The 12,593-nt window shown below is 48.5% G+C and overlaps 1 protein-coding gene across 1 annotated transcript; it reads left to right on the top strand.

The window, feature by feature from the left end:
• The first annotated feature begins 6,440 nt into the window (after nt 1–6,440).
• AP5Z1 (adaptor related protein complex 5 subunit zeta 1) lies at nt 6,441–9,071 on the top strand. Its single transcript, XM_075214254.1, has one exon. The coding sequence runs from the start codon at nt 6,470–6,472 to the stop codon at nt 8,867–8,869; it is 2,400 nt and encodes a 799-aa protein (XP_075070355.1). The 5' UTR covers nt 6,441–6,469; the 3' UTR covers nt 8,870–9,071.
• The last annotated feature ends 3,522 nt before the right edge of the window (nt 9,072–12,593 follow it).

The following is a 12,593-nucleotide window of genomic DNA, read 5'->3' as shown; positions in this document are numbered from 1 at the left end:
TGTTCATTATGGGAGTCAATTTCATATTGAGAATTGTTCCCAGCAAGCAGAAATCTAAACGCTCAAAAGTGAACAATTTGTCTGTGTTTAATCCTTTTTATTTTACAAGAATCCATTGTATTACATTTTTGTATGTCATTTTTGTTGTTTTTCATCTTAAGCATTGTGAATTTATTTTCCATATTAAATTGTACTTAATAAGTTCATGTCTCTGGGTTCTTACGAATTCACATGTCAGACTTGGCTTGGCATTAGAACACTACATAGCTGTTACAGAGTAGATCATTTGGTTTATGATAACTCTGGGTCAGTGGAGGTCATTAGGTTTATGATAACGGATTAAAGTAAGTTGTGGTAGATTGGTTTAAAAGGAGAACCGAAGGCTTTCTGAGTAAAAGTGTAAGCGCTTCACAAAAAACTTTGGTGGTGGTATAACTGGTAAGGCAGAGTCAGTGTGTGGGATAGACAGGGTGAGTTTAAGTCATTTTTCAACAGGCCAGGTGGTTGTTTTTGATTAACCCTTTGTCCCACACACGTCAGGCAGGCTCAGGTGAGTGCTGGATCGTGACAATGACCAAGCAGTTCACGGCTGCCAGGACTTGCTGGGGCTTTTTGTTTCCCACAATAAACTAATATTTTTCTATTGTTAACACATTACCCCAACCCACTTTGGCCTGGTTGGTTGGATCGAGCCCTGATGCTATTCAGCACGTCGCTGGCTTTCTGCGTGGGGAGAGGACCCACATATTGTTTCCCTAGTGAATTTATCCCTGTGCTGAGCAGGCTTGAGCTGGTATCAGGTTACGACAGAGGGCCCCATGCTGCAGGTCTCCCTGTTATAGTGTAACTGCCCAGCCTGGCACTGGTTATGGCTTCTGTAAGGGAACCCCATGATGTTTGTCCACCAAATCACTGGTAACCAGCTCAGGGTATGAACGCTGGGGGTGATTTCCATTTTGGGAAGGTGGGGGCTGTTTTCTTTTTACCAATGTAGACACATTTAATATTCCGGAGCAGTGCACATATTATATTACTAATAGGTGTATCTCTAGATACAATCTGCTCAGAAGAGGTTCCGAAGGGCCTGCGGGGCCGTACTGTAAATTAGTGCCTCTCGACACTTGTTCTCCAGGCATAAGGTGGCAGCAAATGGAACTTACACTGTACTTCAGATTCCATGTTACAGCGCAGTATCAATACTACAAAATGACATTTTACACCTGAGAAGTATAATTACACCCAAATCTAAGTCAGGCAATATTTAGGTTTATTGCACTATCTGCCTATAAGCCCGTGATTACTGATACATGCCATGATACTTCTTATGAATACTGTATCTTGGAGTTTATTATTACACCTGCAATACAGGGTCAATGCGTTTTGTGGTTTACAAACCACTTACTTGGGCCACTGTATCAGGCAGGAGAAAGCGCAGTCAATTTAACAAGACGCCGCATGACAACAATAATGAACTAATTCTAAAGGATACATTTTGACCTGATGCACTGAACTCTATGTAGTTGTTAGGTAGAAAACAATACTAAACCTATATTACCAAACACAACCTTATGCAGTTATGGAGAACAGGCGGCCCTCTGAGGCTCCGCCAGCAGCCCCAGCTCCTTCACCTGAGGCCCATGGCTCCTTCAACTGCTTAATTGTCAGGGTTAGGCATTGCACTAGGAGGCAGAGTATACTCACACCAAGATATGTGTGTGTGTGTGTGTGTGTAGGGGTGTTACTGTAGACAGAGGGGTTGGTGGATTGTGTAGGATTGTTTTATTACTGTTTGTTCCTCAACTCTACCTTTCCTCTCCTGATCTCTCTCCCTCCCTTCTTTCCAGGGTATCCGCATGCCTCTCTGCCATCTCCTCCTGGATGTCCTCTAGATTTCTTAAACTCAATCTTGCTAAAACTGAACTCATTGTCTTTCCTCCCTCTCGTACCTCCTTCCCCTCTGACCTCTCCATCACTGTTGACAACTCATCTATCTCCCCTGTTCCCCAACTCCGCTGCCTAGGTGTCATCCTCGACTCCTCTCTCTCCTTTGCCCCTCACATTCACTCTCTCACCAAATCCTGCCGTTTCCAGCTTCGCAACATTGCCCGCATTCGGCCCTTCCTCTCCCAGGATGCCACCAAATCTCTCGTCCACTCTCTGATTATCTCCCGCTTGGACTACTGCAACCTTCTCCTTATCGGCCTCCCCCTCTCTCATCTCACTCCCCTTAGATCTGTACTTAACGCCGCTGCTAGGCTTATTTTCCTCTCTCGCCGTTCCACCTCTGTATCCCCACTCTACCAAGCCCTTCACTGGCTCCCCTTCCCCTACAGAATCCTTTTAAAGCTCCTCACTGGCTTACAAGGCCCTCGCCAACTCCACTGCTCCCTACATCTCTAACCTTATCTCTATTCACACTCCCTCCCGCTCAATCGTCCAACGATCGTCGCCTCTCTTCCCCTCTGATTACCTCCTCTCACGCACGTATCCAAGACTTCTCCCGCGCCGCTCCCCTCCATTGGAACAAGCTCCCCCGCTCCATCAGAACTTCCCCTAATCTGTCCTCTTTCAAACGAACATTAAAAACCCACCTTTTCCTTAAAGCCTTCCAGTCTCATGCCTAAACTCCCACCGGTCGGCTACCTCTCTTTCTCATCCCTTCTTCCCTTCTCCCCCTTCCTCGACTCCGTCTCCGTTTCTCCCGTCTCTCCGTCTCATCCATGTGTCTGTCTGTCTTCCCCTCCCTTTAGATTGTTCGCTCCTTTGAGCAGGGCTCTCCTACCTTCTGTTTCCATCACTTTTAACTGCGCTCACCAGCTACTCAGCTCACCTCCTCTCAGTCCCTCTGCCCTCTGTCTCCTCTCGCTTCTCTACGCTCCCCTCAGTGACTCTCAACCTGTCATCCGTGCCCACCCTCTTGGGCCATAGTTACCTGCCTATACTCACTTTTCCCCTCCCTCCCTCTCTTTCATGCTGTGCCTGAGCCCCCAGAGTTATAGTGCTTACTGTTACTTGTACTGTGCTGTTTCACCTTGTACTGTGCCATTGTTTGTCCTTGTACGGCGCTACGGATACTTTGTGGCGCCCTATAAATAAAAATTAATAATAATAATAATAATAATTGTAAATGTTTATGATGATGATAGGGGTGCTACTGTAGACAGTGGGGGGTGGGGGGGTAGATTGTGTTACCATAGACCATGGGGAGTGTGTAGGGGTGTTTAGAAACTGGGGGGTTTGTGTAGGGGTGTTACTGTAGACCAGGGGTCGGCAACCCCCGGCACGCGTGCCAGGGGTGGCACACCGCCCCCTGAGTCCTGGCACGCCGGCCGCCCGACTGTTCTAAATGACAGCCGGAGAAGAGCTGAACTTCGGCTGCACAGTTCCTCCAGTTCCTGCGGACCGTTTCACGCCTGGAACAGGTAAGTATAAAATGAGATAATTTTTTATTCATTTTTTTTAGGCAATTCTGAGGCCATAAGAGTCATTGGGGGCATTACTGTGGCATAAAAGATAATGGGGACATTACTGTGGCATGAAATGTATTGGGGGCAACTGTGGCATAAAATGTATTGGGGCAACTGTGGCATATTATGTGTTTCTGGGGCAACTGTGGCATATTATGTGTTTCTGTGGGCAACTGTGGCATATTATGTGTTTCTGGGGGCAACTGTGGCATATTATGTGTTTCTGGGGGCAACTGTGGCATATTATGTGTTTCTGGGGGCAACTGTGGCATATTATGTGTTTTTGTGGGCAACTGTGGCATAGTATGTGTTTCTGTGGGCAACTGTGGCATATTATATGTTTTTGTGGGCAACTGTGGCATATTATGTGTTTTTGTGGGCAACTGTGGCATACTATCTGTTTCTGTGGGCAACTGTGGCATACTATCTGTTTCTGTGGGCAACTGTGGCATATTATGTGTTTCTGGGGGCAACTGTGGCATATTATGTGTTTCTGGGGCAACTGTGGCATATTATGTGTTTCTGGGGGCAACTGTGGCATATTATGTGTTTCTGGGGGCAACTGTGGCATATTATGTATTTATGGGGGCAACTGTGAAATACTATATATTTTTGGGGGCAACTGTGGCAAAGTATGAATTGGGGGCACAACTATGTGGCATAAGATTAATTGGGGGCACAATTATGAGGTATGATGTGAACTGGGGCACTACTGTGCGACATAACATTTTTTTTTGCTGGTCTCTTACTGTTAATATGATATTAGCCTCATAAAATGAGAAATAATTATATATATATAGCCGCCGAGAGGGGAGGGGGCGGCTACAAATTGCCTGGGCCTGCTTGGTGGCTCGAGTCCCCTCTGGAGAACTAATTTTGAAAAAAAAAAAAAAATATATATATATAAGTACTTTTTTTAAAAAATTGTTATTGAGTGCAGGGGGATCGGTAGTGGCTAAATCCCCTTCAGCTCAGGTACCTTCAGACGCCAGGTCATGTGACTGCAGTGGTCACATGGTACTCGGCGGGCTGCTGGATATCTTCCCATGCTGTGCAGTGGAGAATAAGGTAAGAAGAAGGTGTGCTGGAGAGGGGGCATGTGTCACTAAAGGTGATGGAGAGGGGCATGTGTCACTAAAGGTGCTGGGCAGAGGGGGGCACGTGTGATTAAAGCATGTGGGCAGAGGAGACATATGTGAGCAAAGCTGCTGAGCAAGGGGGCATGTGTGAGTAATGCATTTTTCTGTAAGAGGGTGGCCTGGTGCTTTTCACCTGCTAGACTTCCCCCCAATGATGTACTGCCACGCCCCCAATTGTACGACCACTTGCATGGTAAAAAAATGTTGTGCCGCCGCGGCACAACATTTTTTTAACCATGCTTAGCTATAAAGGAGGACCCATGGAGTTGTTGCACTGGGGCCATGAATTTCTCTAGGCAGTTCTGTATGTATGTATGTATGTATGTGTGTGTGTATATGTATATATATGTATATATATATATATATATATACACACACACACACACACACAACTGGCACACCTGGGCTTGACTATTTTTTAGCCGGCACTCCGATAGAAAAAGGTTGCCAACCCCTGCTGTAGACAGTGGGGAGTGTGTAGGGGTGTTGCTGTAGCACCCGGAGGAAACCCATGCAAACACGGGGAGAACATACAAACTCCACACAGATAGGGTCATGGTCGGGAACTGAACTCATGACCCCAGTGCTGTGAGGCAGAAGTGCTAACCACTGAGCCACCGTGCTGCCCATATGTCTTTCATTGTTTGTGGAGTGTCTATATATAGATGTGTCAGTGTGTTTCACATGTAGAAAGCAGCTACTTAGCAGACAGGAAGTGACTCCTTTGCAGAGCAGCTATCTGGATACATTGAGGCAATTTGTCCCTGTTATAATGTACTACAATGTCTGTCTCATGATGGCTCCAGCTCTGTTTTGTCTGCTAACAACCATTAAATACACCTGAACGGTAAAACAATTGTCCCACAGAAAGTATAGGAAAGTAATTACCACCACCTCCTCCACAACTGTAAAAAAGCTCTTGTGGGCCGCATTTGCCACCTCAGGCGGTCATTTCCCTGACTGCGTGGTCATACATACCTGAGTGGTAAATGATCATATGGCTGTCTGACTCCAGTAGCAGCACCTCCGCTGCTTCCAGGTCAATGAGCGCACGCTGATAGCTCTGACTGACCCCAGAACATGGTGAGAGCCATATGGAGGCGCCGGGAGAACCAGAGCACCCACATTAAGTGGTAGGTTGCTGAGGCTGGGGGCTTTGTCTGTACACGCATTATAGAACCCCCCTCCCCGGTCTGCTCAGCTATTCCCACCAGAGGACACAAAATTCTGAGCCCTTCGCAGGCGGCACAGTCTCAACTCGCGGATCCCATAGAAAACAGGTGCAGTGAGGTCACAAAGAGCAGTCTATGCTGTGGCCATACTAAGTACATGAGGAGTGTATAAAACTGGAAGTTACAGGCAGCTGAGCAATAATAATATAATACAAATAATGCCAATAACAACAGCAATAATCATATAACAATAGTAATAATAATAATATAACAGTAATAATGGCAGTAATAGTAATTACAATAATACTAATAATACAACAGTAATAATAATAGAACAGTAATAATAATATAACTAATAATAATAATATACCAGTAATAATAATACAGTATTAATAACATAACAGTAATAATAATAATAATAATAATAACAACGATAATATAACAGTAATAATGATATTACATTAATAATAATAATAATAAGAAGAAGAAGAATATAACAGTAATAATAATATGACAATAATGATAATATAACACTAATAGTGTCAGGGACCCGGAACTACATCTCGGTGCACACACGAAGTGGGGTCACAGGCAGACCTGGAACCCGGAAGCAGGGATCTTGTTTCTTCGGGGCGCACGCCCATAAAGCACATAAAACTGCCCCGTGACCGGAAGCCGGAAGTGCGACGAGATGTTCAGTCCCGCGGCGGACAGTCTGCTCCGGCAGGCCCGGGAGCTGAGCGATGAGGAGCTGGAGAAATTCTGCGCCCGGACCCGGAGCCTCCTGCACAGCGGGGACCCCGAGAGCCTGGACAGTCTGCGGAGGCTGCACCTCATCCTGGCCGCCTGCAGAGGGCGCCGCCGCCTGGAGCCCGCACTGGTGGGGCAGTTACAGGAGACTCTGTGTGGCCCCCGGGCCCCGGCTCAGGTGCAGGCTCTGTGTGCGGCCATCTTGTGCCTCCTGTGCCCCTCCCCCCTGGTCACAGTGTCCAGGGGCCACACGCTGCTGGGGCCCTCCCTGTACACCCTCCCACTGAGCTCGGCCTCATACAGTGACATCATGGCCCTTGGGCCTTGCATCTGCAGAGCCCTGGAGCCACGGGCCCCTGAGGGCCAGAGAACCCTCCTCGCCCTATTGCTGAGAGCTGCCAACGCCTGTCCGGAGAGTCTGCAGGAGGAGAACGTCAACGCCATCAGCAAGAAGATGGCCGACTGGCTGCGCTATGCCACCTCTGTGCACCCGGGGGTCTCCTTGGCTCCGGGGAGCCTCTTCACTTCTCCACGCTTTAAATCACCTGGCCTGATATCCGAGATGGATGGAGCCGTCGCTACAGACTTCTTCACGGTGCTGAACACCGGCCACCAGTACACAGAGGACCAGTGGATGAACATCCAGTCCTTCTCCATGCTGCGCCGCTGGCTGCTGCATTATGGGACAGCTGGGCTGGCCGTCTCGGAAGACAAGTCAGAGGTGGAGGGGTCGGTGGTATCTATGGTCTCCGCTTCTTCCACCTCAAGCCGCCTGTTGCCCCCGCGAGAGCGTCTTCGAGAGAAGGGATTTGAATATTGTCTGAGACTTATCGAGCAGTGTAACCGGAAGCCCCTTAAAAAGACTGATCTAGACCTCCAGACAGCTTGCTTGGTGGAGGCGGTCACTCTGATAGACGTTCTGTGTAAGCAGGATGTGTCCTTCCTCTACCGCACTCTGCCCCTCATGAAGATCCTGCATGGGAGGCTTTGTTCGGTCTCCTCTCTGGCCGCCGTGCTGCTGCCCGTTGCTCAGTTCTACCTAAATCACAGCGAAGCTGCAGCTGTGGAGTCAGAAGCCGTGTACAGACACCTTTTCACCAAAGTTCCAGCTGATTCCTTCCATCGGCCCCTGTTACCATTTCAGTTTATCAGGTTCTGCAGGACTAATGGCAGCTTTCTGGCGGAGAACGTGGAGGCTTTCAGAGGAAGCTTCCCCAATATCCTGAAGCTTCTGGCATGGAATGCTCCGTCACTGATAACGGAGTTCATGGCTCTTCTTCCGATCCTTGTGAATTCAGATTCTGCAATTGAGATGCTTCACACTCTGCTCGACCTGCCTTGTCTCACAGCAGCAATGGAGGTCCAGCACAGCTTTCCTTTATCAACAGAGAAATCCACCATGGACCCCTCAGTGGTTCCTTCATGCTCCACAGAAGCCTTTCGTCATCCGTTTTACAGGCCAATGTTCCAATATCTGTTGCGGAATGAGGCTTGGCATGGTTCACCACCAGAAGGAATGAACCTGCTTCGCCAGATCCTTACTGATAAGAAGAGTTCTTCTCGTGTTTTGCAGTGCGCACAAATTGTTCCGTGTCTTCTTCAGCTTTATGTCCGCATCACCACAAAGTTTGCTGATGGCCCTTTGATCAACAAAGTAGTATTGACCTTTCTGGAACAGAGTGGTCTCTTGTATGACTTGCCTACATTCCAAGCTGATGTCCAGAGAGTTCTCAGTTCTCAGTTACCTCACCTGTGCCGACTGCACCCCTCTGTAGTTGTAGAGCTCTCCCGGGAGTTGCTAGACTTTATAAGCACAGTTGGTAACATCCATAGTAAAGAACCATTTTTTACCCATGTGGTATGGGCCATGGGAGAGTATATGTCCGTGTCCTATGACAAGAGATGCACAGTGGAGCAGGTGAACAGGTTCTTTGAGGTTCTGGAAGCTTTACTTTTTGAGATTACACAGCTTCGTAGTTCATCCAGTGCAGCCATCTCTTCACCACGTGTTATTACCACACTTATGATGACACTTACCAAACTGGCATCCCGCAGCCAGGACCTCATCCCCCGAGTTTCGCTTTACTTATCCAAGATGAGGTCTTGTGTACAGAGCTCAGCAATGATATCTGTGTACGGAGAGGAAGCCAGTGAACAAATTCTCATTAGAGCCACTGAGCTTTTAAATCTTCTTAAAGTGCCCAGCGTGGCTCAGTTTGTGCTGACGCCTTCTTCAGATGTCTGGAATCCAAGTTTTCATAGTGATCCATGTTCCTCACTGCCACTTGCCATCCGTACTGCCAGCTGTCTGCTACAGAGAGACAAGATGTTACCAGGATGACTGATTAATGTGACATTAAGGTCTCTGAGATGCCGATAATGATCCTGTCTCAAATCCGTAAAGTGCACTTTATACTTTCCAAGCCTCCTCCAGCGGGATACGTTTAATCAGCTGCAAAGTATAGTTTCCATTTATCTCTGAGAAATAAGTGCTTGTGATGTAATAATATTTTGTCTAAATGAAATTATTTTTGGAATACTGATTATTGTTGAGTGTTTTATGTACAAGTGTTAAGCACAGAGCACACTCGAGATCCTAACACTTTATAGAACTGGTGCTAGGCTTTTCTCCAGAGCCTTCGAATGTATTAGCGAAAAATGGTGGAAAGGCTGAAGGCGGAAAGTGTTGGCAAATCACCCAGAAAGTTTAGAGGGCAGAACCTTTTTTCAGTTGCTGCAGAAGAGGGACAGTTTCTGAAAGTTTTTATGTGTTTGCATAAATAAACATACCCTCCATGAGGATCACTCACTAGTACCAGGGTGCAGCATTTGAGCATTGTTTAATGCATACTTTTGGAAGTTTCATGGCCAGCACCAGACACAGAATTAGATGTGTGCGTGCTCAGCTTTTGAGATGACTATTGTTCTGTTATCAGCCATATTCTGCAAAGAGACTTTCAATGGCGTTACTGACGGGGCCTGAGGCATTAAGGCGCGACGCGTACTAAGTGCATCGCGCGTTCGATTTAAACCGCATGTAAATCAGCTTTACATACTGATATGCAGGATAGAGGAACGGATCTAAAGATACGTGTGGTGATGACTGTGGGTGTAGGTTCACTCTGCTGTACTAGAGCAGACACTGCAGGATATGTACCTACCTATGTGCAATATAACATCTCGGACGAATGCAATTAATGTTACCTATCAGTAATATAGGCATTTATGTGTATATATGGAAATTGAAAAAAAAGTTTTATATATATTTTATTTTTTTTCCCCTTTGAAAAAACATTTATTAGGCTGCACTTAATGTCTACTTTACGCAAGCGCGGGCTGGCGGATTGCAGCCCGGGGGGCGCCCAGCCGGCCACATCACATGACACGCAATGCGGCCGCGTCGCGTGTCATGTGGTGCGTCCGCCTGTGCGCTGACACGGCCGCATCGGGGACAAAACAGCCGAAAGTGCCTCCGGGGGGCGGCCAGCCGGCCTACCCCCCGGCCCTAACAGCGGTGAGAGTGAACGGCCCCCCGGGCCAGCCTACCCCCCGGCCCTAACAGCGGTGAGAGTGAACGGCCCCCCGGGCCAGCCTGCCCCCCGGCCCTAACAGCGGTGAGAGTGAACGGCCCCCCGGGCCAGCCTACTCCCCGGCCCTAACAGCGGTGAGAGTGAACGGCCCCCCGGGCCGGCCTACTCCCCGGCCCTAACAGCGGTGAGAGTGAACGGCCCCCCGGGCCAGCCTACCCCCCGGCCCTAACAGCGGTGAGAGTGAACGGCCCCCCGGGCCGGCCTACTCCCCGGCCCTAACAGCGGTGAGAGTGAACGGCCCCCCGGGCCAGCCTACCCCCCGGCCCTAACAGCGGTGAGAGTGAACGGCCCCCCGGGCCAGCCTACCCCCCGGCCCTAACAGCGGTGAGAGTGAACGGCCCCCCGGGCCAGCCTACCCCCCGGCCCTAACAGCGGTGAGAGTGAACGGCCCCCCGGGCCAGCCTACTCCCCGGCCCTAACAGCGGTGAGAGTGAACGGCCCCCCGGGCCGGCCTACTCCCCGGCCCTAACAGCGGTGAGAGTGAACGGCCCCCCGGGCCAGCCTGCCCCTGACTTTACGTAACAGACATTTTCACAATGGCTCCTGACTACAGACACATGTTATAGCTGCATGTGATACTGACATCACTAGGAATCCGGACTAGCCCTGTAGCTGGTGCAAGAGATACGGCAGAAAACCATGAAACTTTGAGACCCTCCGAGCAGGCTTTGGGCATGGCTGCTTGAGCCTAGCACGCCATCACTACAGCCAAACATCCCTTCTCAGCCCTATTCACCCCCCACATTGTAGGTGGAAGTGTCCTATGTGTACGTAGATGGAGCGGACGGCTGCACTTTCTGGCGTATGGGCCTGTTTTGGGCATGTCAGAGTGATTTTATGTACAATATGCTCAAAATCGGAGGATATATGCCTTAATGACTCAGGCCCAGGAAGTTTACTGTGTGTAGGAAAATATCTTCCCTCATAGCTACAACTTTCAAATATCTTCAGTTCTGGTAAGTTTCTGCATCTTGGACTGTTATTAGAAACTGCTTTATATAAGACAATTTGTATTTTAAAGTTGGTCTAACACCTACTGTAAAACTTTCCTCATACTCCTACCTCTAGCCGGATACAGGTACTGCTATATGCAGCTTTTTTTTCCCAGGGTTCTGGCGTTTCTGTAATACAGGCACATAGGTTACATTTACCATGTTAATAGGACAGTGTTGGAAGAGATAAGGATTGGGTGGAGTTCAGTACCAGGTGTGATCTATAGGACAGTGTGTGACTCCTGCACCAGGTGTGATCTATAGTACAGTCTGTGACTCCTGCACCAGGTGTGATCTATAGTACAGTCTGTGACTCCTGCACCAGGTGTGATCTATAGTACAGTCTGTGACTCCTGCACCAGGTGTGATCTATAGTACAGTCTGTGACTCCTGCACCAGGTGTGATCTATAGTACAGTCTGTGACTCCTGCACCAGGTGTGATCTATAGTACAGTCTGTGACTCCTGCACCAGGTGTGATCTATAGTACAGTGTGTGACTCCTGCACCAGGTGTGATCTATAGTACAGTGTGTGACTCCTGCACCAGGTGTGATCTATAGTACAGTCTGTGACTCCTGCACCAGGTGTGATCTATAGTACAGTCTGTGACTCCTGCACCAGGTGTGATCTATAGTACAGTCTGTGACTCCTGCACCAGGTGTGATCTATAGTACAGTCTGTGACTCCTGCACCAGGTGTGATCTATAGTACAGTCTGTGACTCCTGCACCAGGTGTGATCTATAGTACAGTCTGTGACTCCTGCACCAGGTGTGATCTATAGTAAAGTCTGTGACTCCTGCACCAGGTGTGATCTATAGTACAGTCTGTGACTCGTGCACCAGGTGTGATCTATAGTACAGTGTGTGACTCGTGCACCAGGTGTGATCTATAGTACAGTGTGTGACTCGTGCACCAGGAGTGATCTATAGTACAGTGTGTGACTCCTGCACCAGGTGTGATCTATAGTACAGTGTGTGACTCCTGCACCAGGTGTGATCTATAGTACAGTCTGTGACTCCTGCACCAGGTGTGATCTATAGTACAGTCTGTGACTCCTGCACCAGGTGTGATCTATAGTACAGTCTGTGACTCCTGCACCAGGTGTGATCTATAGTACAGTCTGTGACTCCTGCAACAGGTGTGATCTATAGTACAGTGTGTGACTCATGCACCAGGTGTGATCTATAGTACAGTGTGTGACTCCTGCACCAGGTGTGATCTATAGTACAGTGTGTGACTCCTGCACCAGGTGTGATCTATAGTACAGTGTGTGACTCGTGCACCAGGTGTGATCTATAGTACAGTGTGTGACTCCTGCACCAGGTGTGATCTATAGTACAGTCTGTGACTCCTGCACCAGGTGTGATCTATAGTACAGTCTGTGACTCCTGCACCAGGTGTGATCTATAGTACAGTCTGTGACTCGTGCACCAGGTGTGATCTATAGTACAGTGTGTGACTCGTGCACCAGGTGTGATCTAT

This window comes from Mixophyes fleayi, chromosome 5 (assembly GCF_038048845.1).
Source record: "Mixophyes fleayi isolate aMixFle1 chromosome 5, aMixFle1.hap1, whole genome shotgun sequence".
NCBI classification, from domain to species: Eukaryota; Metazoa; Chordata; class Amphibia; order Anura; family Limnodynastidae; genus Mixophyes; species Mixophyes fleayi.
Note: the sequence above shows the minus strand (reverse complement) of the source record. Positions and strands in the feature narration are given on the sequence as shown.